The 22,860-nt window shown below is 48.3% G+C and overlaps 1 protein-coding gene across 2 annotated transcripts in view; it reads right to left on the minus strand.

The window, feature by feature from the left end:
* LMTK2 (lemur tyrosine kinase 2) overlaps positions 1 to 15,424 on the minus strand; it is a 72,127-nt gene extending 56,703 nt beyond the window's left edge. The window contains exon 1 of one of the 2 annotated variants that reach the window (XM_069569574.1): positions 15,007 to 15,424. In XM_069569574.1, coding sequence (XP_069425675.1) covers positions 15,007 to 15,097 — 91 coding nt within the window. In that variant the 5' untranslated portion in view covers positions 15,098 to 15,424. The remainder of the gene's footprint in view (positions 1 to 15,006) is intronic. The other variant, XM_069569575.1, reaches the window with a different exon arrangement.
* Between the last annotated feature and the right edge of the window lie 7,436 nt (positions 15,425 to 22,860).

Genomic DNA, 22,860 nt, shown 5'->3' on the forward strand with positions numbered 1-22,860 from the left:
TTCATTCCAATTTTAAAAACACTGAGTAGGACAGGGGCTACCACAAAAGAGCAACGGCGGCACGGCCAAGGGAATGGCAGGTTTAGATGGGGCCCGCCAGGCCAAGGCCCCACACCACAGGAAAATGGCAGCAGGAACCATACTTTACAAACCCGACTCTCAATTAGGGTGACGGCATAGCTGGGGTGCGGAGTCATCCACAGTGCCGGGTGTCTGTGACACTCTGCGTCAGGACCTCCCTGCGATCCGGGACACCAGCTCACCGCCAGGCAGCTCTGGCCCGAGAAGCAGAAACGCAGGGCCAGTGTCCCGGGGCTTCGTCCCTTACAACCGGCCCCTTCGGTGCACCCCTGAGGTCGGGGGAAAGGGACGCTCAGTCTTTCCATGCAACCTCCCGCTGAAGCCTGTAGCATCGTGCAGGCAAGTCAATGGCAGTACCGTGTTCACAACACTTAGCTAATGCACTCTCTGCACAAGAAGGCCAAAAAGGAAACGAGAGACGACCTAGATGCTCCTTACTTCCCAGGCCGGGCTGACCCTTAACATCCTAGGAAAACGTGCCCATCTGTTTCTCTAAAATGTCCTACAACACCTTGATGAAGCGAGTGGTCTTAGAACCTTTCTGACAGGAATTCCTAAGGTCTAACTTAAAACTCTTGCCAATATAATTAAAACACATTTCCAGGCAAAGTGTCTTTAAAACTTCTCTCTCCAGAGAGGAAGCAGATGGGGTCTGGCTGCTGCTGGACTGGCCAAAGGGATGGATGGACTGGGGCAGGGGTACAGAAAATTCACTGTGCTCTTCTATTTTCACAGATGTTCAAAATGCTCCATAATGAAGTGCTACCTTCATAACTAACCGGAAACTGCTCACACCACTGGACAAGGTTCTGCAGAGCATCAGGGGAAGAGTCCTGAGGTTTCCTACCTGAGAATGCCCACTGGTTTTTGTCTTTATATTATACAGAAAAACAGACCTAATCACAATTTAACCCAATACAACTGGGTGTCTCCAGACACTTAGGCGTCCAGCCCAAGACGAGAGACCTACAGATAATCAGAGGAGTCCTGGGGACAGTGTCTCTCTCATGGAAATGGCTATTCCATCACCCAACTGTGATGTTCACACATCAGGAAGCAACCCCAACCCCCAAGATGTTGGCTCATTCAGCAAGTGTTCACCAAGCATCTCCTGCAGGACAGACACCGCTGCAGGTTTCAGAAGCACAGAAGTGGGAAGAACGGAGCCCTGTCCTTGCAGCTTCTGCTCTCCTGCAGGGAGATGGACCACAAGCAAATTAGAAAGCATACAGTACCTGGGATGCTGATGAGCCATGTGGAAAAATAAAGCAGGGGAGACTGTCAAGTCATCAGGGAACACATTCGCACATTAGGGAGTTCACACGAGAGATGATGGTGGTTTGGTCCCAGGTGGTTAGAAAAACAGCTAACACTTAGCAGTGCCTACTATGTTCCAGGCACTGTTTTAATCTCACCCAGCCCTACAACAACCCTTTTGGGGGGGTTGTCTATCTGAAGCCCCACACTAAAGAGAAGATGATGAGCCTCAGAGAGGCAGAGCTGCTTCTCCCAGGTCACAGAGCTCCCACGGGGTGATGCCCGGAGAGTGGGGAGCGGGAGGCACGCCTCATTCCAGGGCAGTGGGGCGGAGATGCCCAGGACCTGGGGGCAGGGGCGACACAGAGTGTGAGGGGAGGGGTCATGGAGGACCTCCCATCAGTGCCCCTCACTCTTCAACACAGGCAGGCTCTCAAAGATGACCCGACGTCTGAGAAAACCCTCCTGAAAAACAGTCAAAGCAAGTGACGGACCCAGAGAGAGAAAAGGGGGACTTGAAGGACGCAGACGGTACAAGGGTTTAAAAAAAAAAAACTATACAAAACTATAATCAATACCCTCAGAAATAAGAGAAGATACTGCACTCATGAGAAGATGCTATTTAGAAGGGAGTGGGGAGGAAAAACTGGAAATAAAATGTAATAGAAAAAAAACAAAGACAGCCACAGAGTAGCAGGAAGAGATGAAACAAGAACGAAAAGGAGCGTCGCGACTCATTCCAAGGAGCCCAACACTGAACGAAGAGGAGCCCCACGAGGAAAAGGAAAGGAATTTTTAGAAATGTGTGACGAGATTCTTCTGGAACCACACCCACTCTCCAGATTCAAGAGACCCACAGAGCACCTGTCTGGATGAATGGGGCGAACGGCAAAGACTCACACCAAGGCATAGCCTTGCCACTTTCCAGAACGCAGAGAGGCAGTCCCCAAAGCTCCCATCCCAGGAGGGGAACCGAGGGCAGGAAATCAGGTGCCACAGGCCTGGCAGCAGAGCCACCGCCTGGGCCTGGCCCGGGCACAGCCACCGAGAGGAGAGTCAACTCCTGCTGAGGAGGGTGGGACAAACGGATGACACATTCACGAAAAACTCAGGAAATGACAACAACATCCAGGAAACACAAAACATGTCGGAGAAATTTAATCATCAGAAACACGATAGGGCCAGCTGCGAATAATCTGTAGTCACAAAAATATGAACGCTGAGTGCTGATTTAACCAAGAAGTGTAAATAATGATGCTGAGAAGGGGAAGAGTGTATGGGTACATACATTATCTCCTTCCACGGTAGAAACTCAGTATCTACTTAAACCAAGGAACAGTGGTTTAAGCCTGTTCTTCAGCAAGATGAGGGGGAGCAGCGGGATGAGGAAGGCCAGGACAGGGGCTCCCTGGGCTATTTCTATCATAAGCCCCGGAACACTTCCACTTTCAAAGCATCCACGTGCATTAACTTATACACACAGAGAGCACAGAGGAACGGAACAGAAAACAGAGGCGCTGGGCCAGGGGACAAAATTTAAGGAATGGGATGAAGAAACAGGATCAAACAGGAACGATGACGCTGTGGAGGCAGATGGAGACACGGGGCCCAAGCTGCTCAGAACGCAGAGGAGGACGGCATTTAAAAAGTGACTTGAAAAGGAATGTGATGATCAGTAGCAAAAGAACCGAAAGAATGGCTTGCACTTTTACCGAAAGAATGGTCTGTGCTTTTTTTAACTTCTCCTGAGTCCCTTGAACTGCAAGGAGATCCAACCAGTCTATCCTAAAGGAAATCAGTCCTGAATACTCATTGGAAGGACTGATGCTGAAGCTGAAACTCCAATACTTTGGTCACCTGATGCGAAGAGCTGACTCATTTGAAAAGACCCTGATGCTGAGAAAGATTGAGGGCAGGAGGAGATGGGAACGACAGAGGATGAGATGGTTGGATGGCATCACTGACTCGATGGACATGAGTTTGAGTAAGCTCTGGGAGTCCGTGGTGGACAGGGAGGACTGGCGTGCTGCAGTCCATGGGGTCGCAAAGAGTTGGACACAGCTGAGCGACTGAACTGAAAATTTATACTAACGAAGTTATTCAAAAGTAGAATAAAGCTATGATGCAGCAAAACATATACGTCAAATAGTCATCTATTATAAGTGAACCAGGAGAGGGTCCAGGAGAGAACCCGGAAGCTGCTGCAGCTGCCTGAGCCCTGGGAGGAAGCAGAGCTGAGGAACCACAGGGTCAAGGGCACCCATCAAGGCGCTGGTCTTACAGAGCTGAGGCAAGTGTGTCCAGGACGCCAGGCACATTTCCTGACACCTGCCCGAGACGCTTCACCATGTGTACACAAGCCATCTGCTCACCAGTACTCTTCTTGGGATCCACAGCCTCCAGCAGATTCCTGACAGGGTCCAGGCCTCAATAGCACTGATTTAATCACAGCACCTAAAGTATTTTTCGTGTTCACAAGTGAGGATTTACAAGTTTATGATTACACTTCGTTCAAGTCAGAAATTTTTTTTATCACTTTTAATTAAACACTGCAACTCAACTCGGAGGCAGCAGTGGTTGTTCCCACAAATTAAAAAAAAAAAAAAAAACTAAAGATGAATGTGCTTTTCTGAGCCTTATTATGGAAGTCAGCATGTCAGTCTCCTAACTCATAAGGAATTATCTTTACTATTTCAAGGGTCAACTAAACAATAGATACCTCTGAATTTCACCCAGGACTTTGAGATTAAAAAAACGGAAATAAATATCCAGAGGGAAAACAACTGGGAGCAGCCATGCACGCTGATCACTCCAACCAAAGCGTCCTGCAAGAACGAGGCGAGTGCCTGAGAGCTGGGCGGGCGGGCGCCAGGTCCCCTCAGCCACGAGGAAGTCGGGCTCCGATGGTTGCTTCCCTTCCCTGGGCCCCACCTCCCCCTCCTGAGAACTGGCCTTTCTGCTCTAAAGTTCTCACACAAAGATTTTATAAGTCCAAACCTGGACGAGTCCATCAAGTGTCTCACTTGAACAGTGAGTGAAAAATGGTGAAAACTGGTTATCGAGACCTTTTATTGAAGTTAATTTCCTTTTTTAAAGCAAACCAAGTTGAATTACAGGCTTCTGGAGTGTACCCCGGCAGCAGGCCTCTGGTGAAGTGTTCTCAGGGCACTATTTTCGTTAAGTTTGTTATTTTTCAGTGCCTCACCAGCAATCAGTGTCCGGGTGCGCTGCGTTTTAATAACGGTCTGAAGTCAGAGTTGGGGGGAGGCATGCAGGGGGGGGTTCTGGGCCCGGAACCGGCAGGCTGCATCCTTGGAAAGTAACTCTTGCTGCTGACCCTGAACCGCTCCAGGAGGCATGCTGCCAGGCAGCCCTGGGAAAAAGGAATTTTTTTCCTGCTGGAAGGAGCACAGGTTGAATTTATGGGGGGTTCTGAGGAAGAATCTGCAGCGTGAAAGATGCTTTAAATTCAGAGGCTAATCTGAGAGGTAACCAGTAGATCACAACCTTCGGTTTTGTAGTAAGCTGAAGCTACAGAATTTTACAATTACTGGTTGGTCAGAGGAGATATTTTAAATGTGCAGAATAACTGCAAACTCATCCACCTCTGGCTTCTAAGACCAGAATGGCTTAGAGGTCCACTCACCATAATTAAAGGCTGCAATTACAGCACGTTAACGCAAGCCTCCTGTTCAGTGTAGCAAAAAGGGAAAAAAAGACATTTTCAGGATGGACTTTGAACGTGGACCTCAAAGAGGGGAAAAAAAAAAACTATGAGTTTTTAAAACTGACATCACAGCGGTTTCACTTTTGGCTAAGAGCAACTTCTCTCTCAAAAATCACTAGCCTAGAAGCTTAAAATGAAATTCTTTTCTCCTATGTTAGGCATACATGTTGCAAAAAAAAAGTCCAAAATTATCTGTACTAGTGTGTGTGTCTATGATGTTCTTAATCAAACCCCACTCATTATACAGTTGTCACACTGAAGCATTTTGAGAGCGAGTTTTCTTTCTTTAGCTCATCATATGTTGTACATATCAATACACTCACAGCAAATACATTAAAATACATCAACAAGCTTAAAGAAAAAGTTACCTGTTGAAAAATACAAAATTGGCTACAAATATGAGGCTATTCCAAAAGAATCCGGCTGAGAAAAACTAACTTGCTTTTTTATAGCACAGTGTTAACAACATGGTTATCATACTGCACCGCTGTCCTGTAGGTGGAGAATCAGGGGTCTCACACGGCGTGCACACCTGTCACCTGGGGAGCCGGGAGCGTCCTGAGCTCCACCTGCTTGAGCCGAGTTTCCCTGCTGCTCTGGGCTGAGACCCGGCAGCCAGGGCAGGCCCATCGGCACCACGAGGCGCTCAGCTCACAGCGCTGGCAACTGTCAGGCCACCAGCTCACAGCTCTTTTACTGATTACTTATACAGAGTATTTTTAAAATGTAAAGAGGCCATTATTCACACTGCCTCCCAGAGAATGGGTTAAAATTATGGGGGAACAGAAAAAAAAAGGCCTTTGGAGTGGTAGGTGGTGTGTTTTCCGCCCTGAAGTTTGTGCATTCCTTTGTGGTTATAGCACACATAACTTCTCACAGGAAGACTCTTCAGAACAACATTCACGTACAGTGACCAGGAGCAGAGATCTCGTCAGATCTTAGGTGTTGACATTAATTTTTAAATTTTAAGTTGTTCTTCCTTCCTTGAGTCTCACAAGCTCCCCAAGTCAACAGGTTCCTATTAAATAACTGAGATTATCTCGCCTCCAGTAGAAGACAGGCTTCCCAGGGGGCTCCGTGAGAAAGAACCTGCCTGCAAGGCAGGACACACACGAGATGTGGGCTCAACCCCTGGGTCAGGAAGATACCCTAGAGGAAGGAATGGCAATCCACTCCACTGTTCTTGCCTGGGGAGCCCCACGCACAGAGGAGGAGCCTGGCGGGCTACAGTTCAGGAGGTCACAAAGAGTCGGACACGACTGAACGACGCAGAGCGCGTGCAGCACGATCGAGCGTTTCGTGTTGCGGGGTTGGAGAAATCACCACGGGAGTATTACACACGCAGACTTCTGGGCCAACCTCCAGAATTCCAATCCAGTTGGTGCGCTTGGGGGCCCCCAATCTGCATCTCTACAAGCACCCAGCTGATCTTGATGTAAGTGATTCTGTTTTATAAAAACCACTTTATTTTTTCCTGAAACATTTTCAGCTGAACTGAAACCATGGCCAGGACTGATATCAAACCAATAGGGGCCACCAGGCAGGTGAAAAAGGCCTAAGTGAGCAACGGTATAAATTTAAAGCTGCTGATGCGGGGTGACAGGCACGCGACGGTCCGTTATATTCATTATCCTACTTCTGTGTTCTGTTTGAAATTTTCCATAATAAAGAAATGAAAAGAAACCAAAAGCTCTGTGAAAAGATCAAAGCAAGGCTCCAGCCCTCTGTGCTCTTCAAGTGACTTGCCCCTGGACATCTCATCTGAACTATCACCAATTAAAGGAGTTACCTATAATCCCGTTCAACAATTTCCAAAGCTGATAAGACTCCTGAAGTAATTCTAACTGTAGCCTTAAGCGTAAAAGGTTTCCCTCATCTTCTTCTAGATGAGGCTGCTCTTGGAGAAAGTAAATAAAAGCTTCCAACAATAATATTTGCTCTAAAAATAATTTCTTGCCAGTACCATTATACCACAGACATGGGATGTGTAGTATTCATGATGGTGTTAAGAAAAAGTTAAAAGTTGGCCAAGTGACAGGGTCCAAGAAGCACAGGGTCCGTCCCAGTCGTCCATCCCTCCCTAAGAGGCCCTCGGTCCCACCAAATCCCTCTGCTTGCTCTCTTTTCCCAGCACCTGGCGTTAGGTATAGGAAGCAGAGGATCAAAACCCTGTTATAAACATCGCAGTAGCAGTGGGCAAATCTGGGGCCCAGATCCCGGTTTCTATTATCACCCTCCAATAAAAGGAAGCCCTAGAGACGTGGACCAGAGCAGGGGAGCCACAGCTTCTCACAGGGCTGGAGAACAAAGAAAGAAAAAAAAGATGGGTATGTGTCTGCAGGACATAGGAGCCAACTGAAAGCTCCCAACGGCCCATTTAAGCAGCAAAATAAATAACAGTATTGAATTACAACCCAAAGTGTAAAAATCAATATCCTCATGTGCATATTCACATAAATAATTGAACAAGGAAATACACGGGGAAGAACAGTTAAATCTCCTACACAGAATCCTGAGTAAGTTCTATAGATGCTTCTCCCTCAAGGAGGTGATGAGTTGCTCACGGGGACCGGGCACATGGGCGCTACGGAGGAGGGCGTGTGTGACTGGCAGAGGTGGCAGCAGACAAACAGCACCTCAGCCGAGGGGCCAGGGCCCAGGCGTCGTGAGAGCACACACCCTCGACAGGACATGATGAGAACGGCACTGTCGCTCTGCGGGCTTCCTCCCACACAAACACAGCAGCCCAGCCTCATCCCGAGAAAAACATCAAACACGCACCAGCTGGGGGATAATGCCGCAGAACACGCGACCTCTACTCCGCACGGTGTCAGGATCACCAAAACAGGGAGCAGACTGGAGGGGCCCAAGGAGATGTGACGACCAGACACACGTGGGATCCCGAAACAAGAAAAAGGACCTGAGGGAACCAGGAAAGAAACGTGATACAGTCTGGGCGCTGGTTAATAATCGTGCATTAGAACCAGCTCCTGGTTGTTACAAATGTCAAAAGGGAAAACTGGACAAAGGATACACAGGGACGCTTTGTACCATCTTCGCAACTTCCCTGTAAATCTAGAATTGTTCTAAAAGAAAAAATTTACAACTAAAAATAAAACAACTAAAAACGGCCTCCTTCCGGGTGAGGGACCGGGCTGGCTGAAGGTAAAGTTAGGAGAATGAGAGGCTCTAAGCTGACACCCTCTCGTCTTAATGCATGGACACTTGAGTACTGGTCTGGGAAACTCAGTTCTCCAGCACCACCTTCATCAAACTTTAGCATCACCCACAAACTTCAACAAAAAGTGGGATATCATGCAAACACGAGCAATACTGAGGCTTGCAATCCAGGTGAAGAGACAGGACTTAGAACAGGTGGTAGGAAAAGTCGTGTCTGACTCTCTGCGACCTCGAGGTCTGTAGCCTGGCCAGGCTCCTCTGTCCATGGAATTCTCCCGGCAAAGAGACTGGAGTGGGTTGCCATTTCCTTCTCCAGGCTATCTTCCTGACCCAGGGATCGAACTCTGGTCTCTTGCATTGCAGGCATTCTTTACCATTTGAGCCACCACGAAAAGGCGGGGGGGAGAGAGATAAATTAGGAATTTGGGATTAACACATTCACACATAGTTAAAATAGGTAACGAACAAGGACCTACTGTAGAGCACAGGGAACCCTACTCAATATACTGTAATACGCTAAATGGGAAAAGAATCTGAAAAGGAATAGCTGTATGTATAACTGAATCACTCTGGTATACACCTGAAACTAACATAGCATTGTAAATCAACTACACTCCAGTATACAATTTTTTTTAAAAGGTGGTATTTGATAAATGCACATGGTAGGCTTGAGCCACAAACCCAAACCTTTTTTTGATGACACAGCTCACTGGTAAGTTTTCTCTGTATTTCTTCCATTTCTTGTAAATTTGTTTACAAAATCATACAAACACGTTAGCGTACCAATGTATCCTATACCTTCACGAAAGCCAACATTGTTTAAGGATGAAATGAAAATGAATTTAAAAGTTCCAATGTCAAAACAGTTTCCACGTTTTCATCCTGCATCCCCTGGAACCTCTTGCCCCACAAGGGGACACTCTGGGAGTTCATCGGGGGAGGCAAACCCTAAAGTGTTAGTTGCTCAGTCGTGTCCAACTCTGTGTGACCCCATGGATTGTAGCCCTCCAGACTCCTCTGTCCACGGACTTCTCCAGGCAACAATACTGCAGTGGGTTGCCATTCCCTTCTCCAGAGGATCTTCCCAACCCAGGAATCAAAGCGAGGTCTCTTGCATTATAGGTGGATTCTTTACCATCTGAGCCCCCAGTGGTAAGTCCAGCAATCACTAAGCCTGGGCAAAGAAAAAGGTCTTAGTAGGCAAACTGGGGTTGTAGAGAGGTTAAAAATAAAAGGCAAAAGAAATGACAGCACCTGAGAGACACAAGGGGAAGCGTCAGGCAACTGCGAGCAGAATGCGGAGCATGGGAGATGGGAATCACAGCAGCACATTTTGCAAACTCTGAGCAGATGAATTTAGCTGGTAAAAAAGTGCCTTGAGGGGAATTCCCAGGCAGTCCAGAGGTTAAGACTGCCCCTTCTACCGCAGAGGGCCCAGGTTCCACTCCTGGCCAAGGAACTAAGATCCCACAGGCCTCTTGGCACAGCCCAAAAAAAAAAAGGGGGCACGATAAAGCAGGGTGAGCGGAGGCCAGGGCAGCAGAATCCCAGCTGCGATGACCTCCCTGCCCAATGATGCCCAAGCGGGGACCGTAGGCTGGAGGCCAGGGGCTACCCCAGCCCCACCCCAGCACCTGGGGTCTGATCTGATGGTAACTCCAACCTTTTTAAACAAACATAACATAGTAAAATGAAAATGTGCCAAGCTGCCAAAAACAAAATGGAAGATTTACCACCAGCCGGCTGAAGCCCCAGGGAGGCAGAAGGGGAGCAAACCGCTGTTATGCAGCCAAGGAAGAAAGGGCAAAGGCTTTCAGAGAAGGAAAGGCGCACACCAGGCTGTGGGTTCAAGGCACCTGAGACGTTTGGCATCAGCTGTTCTCAAGTTTCCCCACCTGAATCACAATAAAGTCAAATGAAATTCACAATCTCTGCACTGAGCTAACCTCTGCACAGAACCTTCTTCTGAAAGATCGAGGTTATTTTTCTGATATGCCTGTTCTCTCTGTGGCAAATAACTGTAATGCCAAGGCATGGTTCCAAATTAGTCATTCGCTACAATTTAAAAATACTTCACTCCGATATTTTGCCCCGACACAGATTTCACCGCATTTCCTCAGGGTTCTTACAGCGTCTTCATGTGAGGAGTCACAGAAAAAGACAGATTTGAGTCTAAAAACCACCTCAGATAGAGTAGTCTGTTTTCTACCAGGAACGCTTGTCCAGCTTCTCCTTTCTATAATATCCCTTTCCCCGTGTCTGAGTAATACATAAAAATTTCGGAGTGAAGCAACACTAGAAGCCTGCAAAAACACATGATTTTAAGAGTGAGTGAGAGAGAGAGAGAAAGAGAAAGCAAGTCTGTCACACTCATCTCTCCGAATGACATTTTCTAAGGGGAAACCTCAGCCCTGGGCTGGTCCGAGCTCAGGCCGGGTGAACCTCCTGCCTTCACGGATGCTTTCTGCGAGTGTACGATTTTTGTTTGGGATCAAACCAACTAAGATCACCCGCGGTTCCTTTAAATAAGTTAAAACCAGCAGTCGTTCACATCCAAGAGCTTTAGTCATCTTGACATTCAAAAACAGGTTTATTATATAAAAGCACGCTGATCCAGATCTTAAAAATTTCTAGCATAATTCCCCAAGGCTGTGAATTTCAAGAAGCAACAACACCAGCCTATAGATCATACTTCAGTAAGCCAGATTTCTCTCTAAAGGATCTCGTCTTCACCCATCACAACGTGATATTTTGAGAAACAAAGACTTTTTTTAAAAAAACCTGTGTAAGTTTCAGGCACTCCATGTTTAAGCACCTCCCATGCAGAGTTCCTTCTTTGACAACAGCACCTACCATCAGTCAACTCTATGATGACCCGCCAAATCTACAAAGAAATCTACGCTGTCAAGGGCCTGACCTGTAACAGACATGGCTACCACGTGATAGCAACCCCTTAGGTAAATATCGTCACCATCCCTTTTTAAAAAGTTGAGTGAGTACTAAGAAGCTCGGAGAGGTCAAGTGACAGGCCAAGGTCTTAAAAGCTATTGAAGTGGCAGAGGAAGGTCTCACACCCAGATCAACTGCAAAGGCCAAGTTCTGGCTGCAGGAACTGCTCCTCCTGTGATCGGTGCATGAATTTTACTCCCAACCGGGCTGAAAAGTTGGATTCTTTTCATATGCCTGCCTGTAAGGACTTTTTTGAGGACTCGTCTGTTTAACCATTTCAGAACCCTGGGCATCCCCACGTGACATTTACGTAACAGGGTGGTTTTTTCATTATTATTATTATTAGATATACAGCTGCTATCTCTGTGCCCACAGGAGACACAGAGGGCCCAAGGACTCTCTAAATTTCAAGAGAACTGCAGCAACAGCAAAACTGCAGAGATTTGATAACTTCAATGCTGATGCTACAAAGTTGCTGGCCCTATTTCCTATTACTAGGCAAATAAGAGTACTTATTTAACCCCAAAGTATCACAAATTGAAAGCAATTAACAGTGTTTCCAGCCTAAATCAGATCTCAAGCCTCACAGTCATGCAGACTGACAAGAATCTGCACGAAAAACCTGTTGAAAATAATTTTTATTTCTCAGAAGCTGTTAAACAAAAAATCACACTTTAAAGAGCACTTCCTTTACTTCAGAAATCTTTTTCAAGATACAAGCTTGTTTGTTTAATCTAAAATAAAAGCCCAGGTTTCACAAGCTACTGTTTAAGCAGTAGCTGAGTCCCACCGGGTTCACAGACTTCCATGAAGTCCTGGATCTGGAGCTGCTAAAAGCTTCCTCTGTGTTCTTCGACCTAACATGCCACAGAACATGCAAGTGGGTTTCCCGATCTCACCACGATCCTGATATTAATAACGAGCGGTGGACTCGAAGGAATGCCTCACGTGTACCCGATCTTTCTTTATGATGTGAATTCAGAGAGTCTTGCAAAAGGCACCTAAGTATTTTCCAAGAGAAGGTAGGAATGACTTAACTGTCATCTTAGTTTGGTAACTGAAGTGCGTGTGTAAAAAACAGTGGACTTCCTCTTTACGTAAGCTTCCTAAGTGAGGACCAGCTCTTGCAGAAATACAGATTCTCAGAAAAGGAGCCCCCCTCCAACTGAAGTGTGTGTGTGAGTGTGTGTGTGTGTGAGAGTGTGTGTGTGTGCGTGTGTGTGTCCTTGCAGAAACACAGATTCTCAGAAAAGGAGCCCCCACCCTAGGGAGGACACAAGGGACGTAAGTGATAAAGAGATCCACCGCCGCAATTCAACGAAGAAATGCCTTCGTGCCTGATGGCAAAGGCAATCTGCATATTCACAAAGCTCACCGTGATTGATGGGTAAATGATCTTTTTTCAACTTCAGAATCTAGAAACGATTTTGGATGACAAAGAAATCTTTGGATAAACGAACTTCAATTTAAAAGCCAAATTTTAGTTAACCATCTCATTTCCCCATGGCAAAGGCTAAATTGCAAGTATTTTTTCCAACCTATTGTTGATAAGCCATGCTTTCTCCAAAACACTATTAACTAGTTAGAACTTTAAGCAGCATTAAGACCAAGGGGGCAAAGACCCAACACAATGGATCTACTCGGAATCTGAAAGTGGCCAGACTTCCCTGCGGAAGGAGTACAGGCCCCCAGTTAATCAAAAGCTTTAAGAGTTACTGTTGTCAATGTTTAACTGTTTTTTTTATCTCCCATGTATGTTCCAGAGGGCTTCTTCTTTCTTGATCATCGAGCTCACTTACCAGGACTAGCGCAAAGGTTTCTTTATTTCTCTTGATCTAATACATCTTGGTCAAGAATCCATCTCCATTACCAGTATTAAAAATCTCTTTTGAACGGAAATACAAACTGCCAGATCTATGTGAGATTGTGCATCCTTCCCAAGAATTTAACCCTGGCAGGTACTTGTCACCATATGCCGCAAGTCTCACCATAAGACCCTCCAAGCAACGAACACGAAGGGAGAATCTACAAGAGCTGGTATATGTCACCAAATAGCTCTTTATGTTTTATTTAATGCCAAGATTTGACATTTCTACTTACAGATTAATTTTCCCGATTGCTCTGTCTCCAACAAAAACATCAATTTTTTCACTTGTACCTCCATAAAATTTTAAAAGAAGGGAATAAAATACATGTTAAGAGATTTATAGGCAGACACACTTCCAAAGGTTCCTACACAGAATGTTTTCCAAAATATGTAAAAGTTTGATGAACTGCAAAGTCATCTGGACACTTCCTGAATCCCGTCTGCATCCATATTCTTTATCCACTATCCTACCCTGTAGCCAATTTTCCATTTCACCATGAATATCTGTCCATATCAACATCGACACTCCTCCCTATAGCCTTTTATAACTTCCCAGGTACTTTCTGGGACTCTTACCTGGGCTGCCTACACACTCCTCATAATGCTCACTCTTCTTATCTATTAGATCAGAAAACAGCGATCACCTCAAAAATATCTGATTTAAGGCAGTGGCTGAAATTTAGTGATACATTGTATGTTACAATGGTAACAGTTAATACTCCACTAAAGGGCACTCAATGACATAACCTGGTGTGTCTCTGTAAACAATTATATTTAGCTTCCATTGTAGATGTGCTTGAAAAATATGTCTTTTCTAGAGACAGCACCTTCCACTTTCTGTACCCAATTAACATCATTCTAAAATAACTCTTGACCTCAAGAGTATTCTAAACAGCTAAGAGACTTGATATGGTAAAGGAGAAAAATCACACAACTAGGGGAATCTAAGACCTGGGTTTTACTTGTGGCTCCACCTACAATTTAGCTGTGTCACCTTGGGTAGGTCATTGGACCCCCAGAGCCTCACTATCTTCAACTGCAAAACGGTAAAAATTGGACTAAATTTTCTTTAAGGCCTCTTCTATCTCTAAAATCCCATGATTCTGTGAAATTTCAGTCTCCTCTCAATTCAAAGATCGGCAGCAGCAGATAACAGCAAATTAGCCTAGATTATTTTTTTCCTTAAAAAAAAAAATTATCCAACTTGAGGTGCGTTCCTGGACTGAAGTTTTATCGGGGAAAATAAACCACAAACGAAAACGATGGGAGAAAAATAAAAAGAAAATCACACACTGACATAGCTAAAATAGAAACTTCAATCACCCCCTGGGCCATTTTGTCAATAGTTATTCAAAGGCTGCTACTCTAATCACTGGCTTCCTAAAATAAAGATATTTATAGAGCTGCTTCCTTCTCATCCCCAGAGATCCAATTCGAATAAAAAGCACAGCGTTTTGAAATCAATTGACAACTTCGGAAAGAGTTGCAGGGAGCGAAGGAAACTCTGCGAAGCTCTCCAAACTCATTTGTATTTAAAAGTACGATTAGGGCTAAGAAACGGTTCTTATTATAAGATGTGAGGGGGAAAAAAAGCACAGGAGGCAGGTGACATCTGGGGAAGGAAGCTGAACTGCCGGGAAGCGATATAGGCTGAGGACCTTCGGGCAACAGGTCCAGAGCCGGGACCGCAGCCTACCCCGGGGAGGGGTTGGGGGCTGCCGCCCGGCCAGCAGCCTCCGCCGGAGCCCCATCCGCAGCGCCTCGCCCCCGCTTCGGCCCTGGAGAGGCAGCCCGCCCCCAGCTCACGCCCCTGCGGCAGAACCTCGCCTCAGCACGGGCTCCGCCGGGCCTCCCGCCCCGGGCAGGCCCTCCGCTTCCCCGGCGCCGAGGCCGGGCCGAGCCCGCAGACTCCTCCCCGGCTGCCCCCCGCCCCGGGCCCGCTCACCTGCACCTGTTTGCGGAAGTGGAGCGGCCCCGGCGTGGCCCACGGCCAGGAGCAGCAGCAGCAGCGGCGGCGGCGGCGGCGGCCCCGGCATCTCGCCCGCCGCGCGGCCCCGGGGGCCGGCTCTCGGGTCGCCCTCCCTCCTGTCCGTCGGTCTGTCCCTCGGTCGGTCCTGCCTCCCTTCGCTGCCTCAGCGGCACCCGCGCCGGGTGCTCTCAGGCACGCGTCGCTTCAGCCACACCTCAGCCCGGCTCCTGGTCCGCACCCACCGCTCCGACCTCGGAAACACCATCCTTCCCGCCCGTCCGCCTGCCCGCGCCGCCGCCTCTCAGCAGCAGCAACGGCAGCCGCTCTGCGGAGCCGCGGGCCCCGGCGGCCGCGCTCCCACCGCCATGATGGGCTGCGTCATGTGACGTAGGGCGGGGGGCGGGACGCCGTGATAGACAGCCCGTCCCGCCAGTCGTCAGTTCCACACTGGCCCTGGAGGCCCCGCCCACCGCCCTGGAGGAGGGACGGTGGCCGCCGGTGCGCCCCCTGCAGACACAGACGTGCATGGGCAGCAGGTGATGCCAGCAATTATTTAAGAAAAAAAAAAATTTTTTTTTAAAGGTAAGTATAAGAAGACAATGAAAAGCATCCAGAATCCGTCCTGAATTTTTTTCTCCGTATTTTAAAAACGTGTAAAAATAGGCCCCTTTTGTCTTCAGCCTTTTTTACTTGTAATAGGCGTTTTAGACTCTTCTTAGGTTGACCTATTCAGCCACGGAGGAACTATGGGATTTTTTATTTCAGTTCGACAAGAATAGAATACTGTCTCCCCTCGCACCCGCTAATTCAGCTCCTGAGCTCAAGCTGTTCCCCTTGACAAGAGTGCTCTTCCTGTCCTTTCTTTGCCACCTGGCACGCTCCCTTTCCCTGGTGGAGACTCTCCTGAAGAATACAGTCATCTAAGGAGGCCTCTCCCAACCCCAGGAGAAATGACTGTCATCTCCTAGTGCCCTGCCGTGGCCCTGGCCCCACTGCTATCCCGGCTGCCAGGCTGTATTGTTCCTGTGACTGTGAGCTCCCCAAGGACAGGAACAGTGCACGTGTCAGCGGCCGGTGCCTGGCACCAGTGGGAGGCCTGGCTCCAGGAGGCATTCTCTACAAGAGTACTGCCTGGCCTGGATGCCCGCCTCCTCCCACCAAGAGACAAGGCCCAGCCAGCAGGTGAGGAGAGACCATCCTACTGCAGAAAGGCGAGAGAAGAATTATTTTCCAGGTAGAAGTAATAATGAGCAGAAGCTTGGGAGCTGGGAAAATGCTGGGCTTTCCCAAAGAATGCACTCATAGTCCAGTGTGTGCGTGAGATGGACTGACTTGAATCTTATCAGATGGGGCGCTACCAACTGGCTTCAGGGGGGCCTCCCCAGTTCTCCAGACGCCTCAAGTCCATCTTGAATGCCAGCTCTCTGCAGTGCTGATCCCTTGAGGACACACAGACCATGTCCAGGGAATATTTGTTGGACGTATAAGGCAAGACAATAAACACCTAAGTAAACAAATAGCTGGAATGTGGAAGTGCTGGGTTAAAGTATCCATGGCTGTCTGCTGATCTCTATGTGCAAAAGGAAAGGAAGGCAAAGGTCAAGAAACGAGACAGTCACCTGTTGTGCTTCTACTTTCTACTGGGATCAGGAAGCTCCGCACTTCGAGTTTCAGGGAGCCGGGGAATGCTCACGCTGTGCCCGGGGAGGAGTCCCTGGATGTGTTCACAGCAGTGCTGGCTCAGCCAAAGCCCTGCCTCATAATCCTCGTGGTTGTTAATCATAATTAAAGTGCGCTCCAACCACAGCACATCAGATCACAACCCCAAAGCAGGCCTCGTTATTATTCAAGTGGCCCAAAAGGTTTTTAGAAAATGTGTTTCCTTTCCACTTCACAGAAGAGGGGTTAAGGTACACATTCCTTGGACGGTGTCTAATGGAAACCTTTACCCAACAAACTACCTCACTGCTCACACCTTTGCCCAGTACTTCTCTTGAAGTCTTGAAGACTTCCAGTTAGAGAATTTACAAAGCAAATGAGAACCTGTTTGCTTTGTTCAGTTTCCTCTAGGAGTCACAAATGGCAACCCACTCCAGTGTTCTTGCCTGGAGAATCCCAGGGACGGGGGAGCCTGGTGGGCTGCTGTCTATGGGGTCGCAGAGTCGGACACGACTGAAGCGACTTAGCAGCAGCAGCAGCAGGAGTCTCGAAACAGCCTCTGGAACAACTCGGGATTGGATCCCTAAAGCGAGGAGCCATGTCTTCAGTATCCCTAAGGCTGTTCTTCCCTGCGCTCAGTTCTTTCCAGTGTTTCTTTTAAGCCAAGCCACCACTTGAATGACGACACAGCCGTTGTCTGTCCTGCCTGCAAGCTCAGGCTGAGGGCTGGATTCACGGGGATATAGATTTTGTTTAGTACTGGAGAAGCGTGCATCTCTGGGAATCTGGCATTCAGCAGGTACTCCAAATGTTTGCAGGGCTGAGCTGGATCGAATGGGTGAATCCAGAGGGTTCTGGCAGTGGTATCCATAAGGATCCTGTCAGTGGTATATAAATAGACAGAAAATCATAAGTGTTGGGGAGAATGTTTAAGAATTGAGCCCCTGTTCTTTGTTGATGGGAATATAAAATGGCACAGCCGATTCGGAAAATAATCTGACAGTTCCTCAAAATATTAACATACAGTCACCACACGACCCAACAAATCTACTCCTAGATATATCCCTACTATAAGTGAAGACATATGTCCACATCAAACCTTGTCCACTGACATTCACAGCAGCATTATTTATAATAACTAAAAGATGGAAACTACACAAATGTCCATCAGCTGAATGAATTGACAAAATGTTATATCCTTGAAGTGGAATATTATACAGCAATAAAAAGGAGTGGCGTGCTGATACATGTTACAACATAGAGGAACCTTGAAAACATATGCTTAGAGAAAAGAGCCAGTCACAAATGTTCATATATTTTATGATTCCATTTTTATAAGGTATTCAGGTTAAGCAGATCCACAGAGATAGGAATTAGGTGTGTGACTGCCTAAGGCCAAGGCAAGAAATGAGGATTGACTGCTAATAGGTATGGGGTTTCTTTGGGGGCTGTTTGAAATATTCTAAAAAATTAAAGAATGGTGATCATTGCACGACTCTGTGAATATACTAAAATCCATTTTAAAGGGGTGAATTTTGTGGTTTGTGAATTATATGTCAAAGTTGTTATTAAAAGCAAAGATTACAAATACTACAAAGTCAATTATGTTACTACATTTACAGTTATCTATGCTTCGGGGTTATTTACATCTATCATAGCTATGCAACAGAAATGCTCTATAACACTGAATTATTGCCCACTTCTTGCCAACTCTGACTCCTATGCTATCATGCCTGTAGCTTGAGTATTTACACCATGGAAATTGGCAAACAGTACCAATCAGAGCTCTTTTCCCCCTAGAGAACCACTTGTTATTGGTCTTGTCATAGGGCACCCTCCATAAGGTCCCTATGACTGCCCCTTCCTGACCTGAATCCTTTCTGCGGTTGCATTACTTTAATTCAGCTCTGAGCAAATAAAGAGACCACACAGCTTGGAAATCACCTCTTCCTAGTCCTCCACCACTGAAACAAAGGCCACACACCTCATCCCCAACTCTCCTCCTAAATGCCTTTGTGTGACATTCTCACCTCTTGTTGCCTTTTAGATTCTTTGTCTACAGCTGAGTCAAGGACAGCTCACCGGAAGTGGTGGCCATTCAGAGCCTAGAGTCACCACCCATTTATGGAGGAGGGGAAGGGCACCAATATGGTAAAATGAATGAATGAATAATGCTATCCACAAGATAAGTTACAGGATTTATAAAAACTACTCAACAGACAGTGAGGTTCAGGAAGGGGATACCACTTTAAAATTGCATTGTAAGCATATTTTCCCCAAGCTCAACAGGGTGAATGCCTTCTTTTGGAAGTGAGTTTTACCTAACAGTGACTCATGAATCACTTTCTGTGTGTCAGGCGCTGCTCTAAGCATTGTGTAAGTAATAACTCTTTAAACTTTATCTAATTTTAGGATATTTTCATCATCCCTAAAAGAAACTCTGTACGCGTTTGCTGCCACTGCCCATTGCGTCCCTCCTCCTAGTCCTCAAAAACCACCCATCTACTTTTTGTCTGTATATCTGGCTGCTCAGAATCTGGCTGGCTGAAGTGGACCCATGAGAGGACTCCTAGGCGCCAGAGAATGACGGAGACATTAGATAGATGGACCCTGAGTCTCTGAATGACTCCATGCAGCAGAGCTCCCAACCCGACCTATCACATTAGACTGTGCCGAGCCGAGCATGCCTGCTCAGTCGTGTCTGACTCTTGGCGACCCCGTGGACTGTAGCCCTCCAGACTCCTCTGTCCATGGGATTTTCCAGGCCAGAATACTGGAGTGGGTTGCCATTTCCTCCTCCAGGGGATCTTCCCAACCCAGAGATAAACGCCTCCTGTGTCTCCTGCATTGGCAGGCAGATTCTTCACCACTGAGCCATCTGGGAGGCCCTTCGTCTCTGTGGATTTACCTACTCTGGGCGTTTCCTATAAATGGCATCATTCAATATGTGGCTTTTTGTGACTAGTGTAAGCTACTGACATTCCCTTTTTACAGACGAGGAAACTGAGAAACAGGGGTTAAGTACTTCAGTGACGGTCACACAGCTAGTAAGTGGCAGAGGTAGGATCCAAACTCAGGCAGCCTGGCTCCAGAGTCCTTGCTGAGTTTCAAAGAGAAAACTGAATAATGTCAGGGACTTCCCTGGTGGTCCAAGGCTAACACTCCACATTTCCAACGCAGGGGCCCTGGGGTTCGATTCCCAGTCAGGGAACTAGATCCCACATGCCGCAACTAAATATTCTGCCTGCCACAACGAAGATCAAAGATCCCACGTGCTGCAACTAAAAAAAATCGTGCACACCACCATGAAAACCCGATGCAGCCAAATAAATAAATATATTTTTTTTAAAAACTGAGTAACGTCAAAAGCATATACTGAAGACCTTTTGTGAATAGGGCTGGGGGCCAAATTGCCCTACGTGCGCTCCCCAGGCCCTCTTAGGGGCTGCTTTCTGGTGGGGGCTGAGGTAGGGGTGGGGGAAATAAATAGTACCCTGCCGGCAGTAGTTGTTCAATAAAGTAAATCTGTTCATTGCGAGAGACAGAAGCTCCTCCAGCAATGAACGCTTGGGTTTCTTTTCTCTTTGGCCTGCCCAGCAGCTAATTCCTACCCCGTATTGAGAAAGCAACTGATAGGAACCTTGGCAGTTGGGAGGTCACCTGCCACCATGAGGTCTAGGGAGCAGGCGTGCCCTCTGGGGCCCCAGCGGCCAGGACACAGAGTATGGTTCCAGGTCCAGGGTGGTGTCAGCAGCTGCATCATCCAGACTCACGCTCCCCTCCTGCCCGGCCCCTTTGGTGGCTGCTTGTGTCCTGGGACCAAGCCCAGCTCTTTTGTGGCTGTCCACTGCTCTCCTGCCACTTCTTGGCCCTGTGTATCCTCTCAGAGCATCATCAGAGGATCCTTGAAACCAAGTCTCCAAACTACTTCTGAGAGCTTCTGCCAGGATCCCTGGCGGCTCCTCCTTGTGGGTCCAGCCAGCGCCACGGAACTGCTCTTGGATAAGACCCTCAGGAATTCATTAAGCGTCAGCTACCTTTGGTCCTTGCACTGGGGACCCCTCTCTGTTGAGTTATCGGCTACATCCTCACTGCTGGAACGCTCCCATCACCAGTGGATCTCCGGCCACCGCTGTTGAGTAGCTGTGGGTTTGTAGCGTGTCAGGACCCAGGTGGGCTGACGCCCAAGTGTCCAGCCGATGTACCACCTCAGAGCCTGCAGGCTAAGCTAGAGGCAGGGCTGGATGGGCAACCACCCCCACACCCCGGAACCTTCTCCAGAAAATCGGCTAGATACAGGGTTTTACTGTGATGCCTTCTGCTTCTCTCTGGGCTTCCCAGATGGCACAATGGCCAAGAATCCACCAGTCAATGCAGGAGACACGAGGAATGCAGGTTCAATCCCTGGATCGAGACGATCCCCTGGAGTAGGAAATGGCTAGTTGTTCCAATATTCTTGCCTGGAGAATCCCATGGAGAGAGGAGCCTGGTGGGCTACAGTCCACAGGGTTGCAAAGAGTCGGATACAACTGAGGGAGCACACACCCTGCATCTCTGTCACCTCCACTGTGCTCTCATCTGACCACCACCGCCCGCAGGGTCACCACGTCCCTCTGCACCCCTCCCTTCTGCCCCCGTCCACCTCCCGCGGCGTCATCTTCCCAGGCAAAGGGAAGATGCGTCAGCACTCTTCCTAAGGGTATCAGCTGCGCCTGTCCACCCAAGGCCTCCCACTGGACCGCCGGTAGCCCCTCCTGCCTCTATTCTACTCACATGGAGCCTCTCGCCTAGGAGGTGTTCCTCCACCTAGAAGGCCCTTCCTTCTTGCTGCTGATGCGACTTGTGTCTGCCCCCCACACGCCTCTTCAGGCTCCTCCCCCAGTGTCTGTGGACTGAGGGCTTCTCCCGGGCAGGGCGTGCGCTCTGCTCCTCGCCCGTCGCTCACTGGTGACGTCAGCAAGCGTAGGAGGCGGCTGTGGCGCACTGGGCCGGGCTCCAGGCGCCAGAACGAACACGAAGACAAGGCCTCTGCTGTTGGGAGTTAGTGTTCTAGAACGAGGAGAGTTAGGCTGCTTCGGGAGGCCCTGTCTGGCTCAGTGTCCCTTGCCCCAAGCCCGTAAAACAGAGGCTGACGTACAGGGGTGACCACCCCCATCAGCCCTGCCAGGCCGGCCTGTGCAGGGGAGTTTCACCAGGGCAGGGCTGGCACGTGAGCCCCAGCTGGTTGGGCAGGTCGGGTGGGATCTCGCCCAGACCCATCAGCTGGTGAACATCATCCTTCTTCGGCACTGGGCCAGAAGGGGATTTCACGAGGCAAGGCGTGGAAACTTCGAGGCAGAGGGACTCCTAGTTTCCAGCAATACCACCCAGTCCCATCTGAGGTGCTCAGGGTGTTCCAGAGAGGGGGCAATGGAAGGAGAACTTTCTTTATTTTTTTTGTCTGACCTCCAAGGCTGGGGAAACAAAGCCTTGATGGGACCCCAAAGACAGCGACAAGTATGGAATCAGCTCTTCCAGAACCAAACTGGTCAGAAATGGGGCTCAGTCACCCAGATAAACCACAGGCCGCTGTTTGCAGCTGATGCCTGATCCTGCGGGCTCTTTGGGACTCCTCGCCCAGTAGGAAGCCTCAGATCACGAGTGGTGCCCTGCGCTCCACCCCAGCTGCCGGGGCCCAAGTCACTTCCTGTACCTCCCCATGCCCCACCTGCTTGTGCCTGAGGCTGTTTAGGGTGGTTCCAACATCCTCCGACAGGTGTGGTTCCTTCTCTGATGCTCAATGAATTTATCACTTTCTAGCACAGGGAGCTGTGGCCATTTTTTAAATTGCTAGGCTTGATTGGAAAATGGCCTTTTTGCTGCTTCTTGCGCACACGGTTGTAACCATGAACCACAGCTCTCCCGCGAGGGTGAGTGTGTGTCCCTCTCTCCGATTCCAGGGACAGACAAACCAGACACCGGTGAGGCTGCTCCGTCATGAGCTGTGTCCCGGGAGACACACAGACATGTCCTGTGCGTTACTTCACTGCATCCCAGAAGAGCCCTCTGGGGCTGGAGCCGTGCCCAGTTTGCAGGTGCGGGAAGTGGGGCATTTTAGTTTTCCCTGAGGATGAAGAGACTGTGGGATGATTTGGGGGGCGGAGCTGTTTGTTTCTGGCTGTTCTGGGTCTT

Source organism: Ovis canadensis, chromosome 24 (assembly GCF_042477335.2).
Source record: "Ovis canadensis isolate MfBH-ARS-UI-01 breed Bighorn chromosome 24, ARS-UI_OviCan_v2, whole genome shotgun sequence".
NCBI classification, from domain to species: Eukaryota; Metazoa; Chordata; class Mammalia; order Artiodactyla; family Bovidae; genus Ovis; species Ovis canadensis.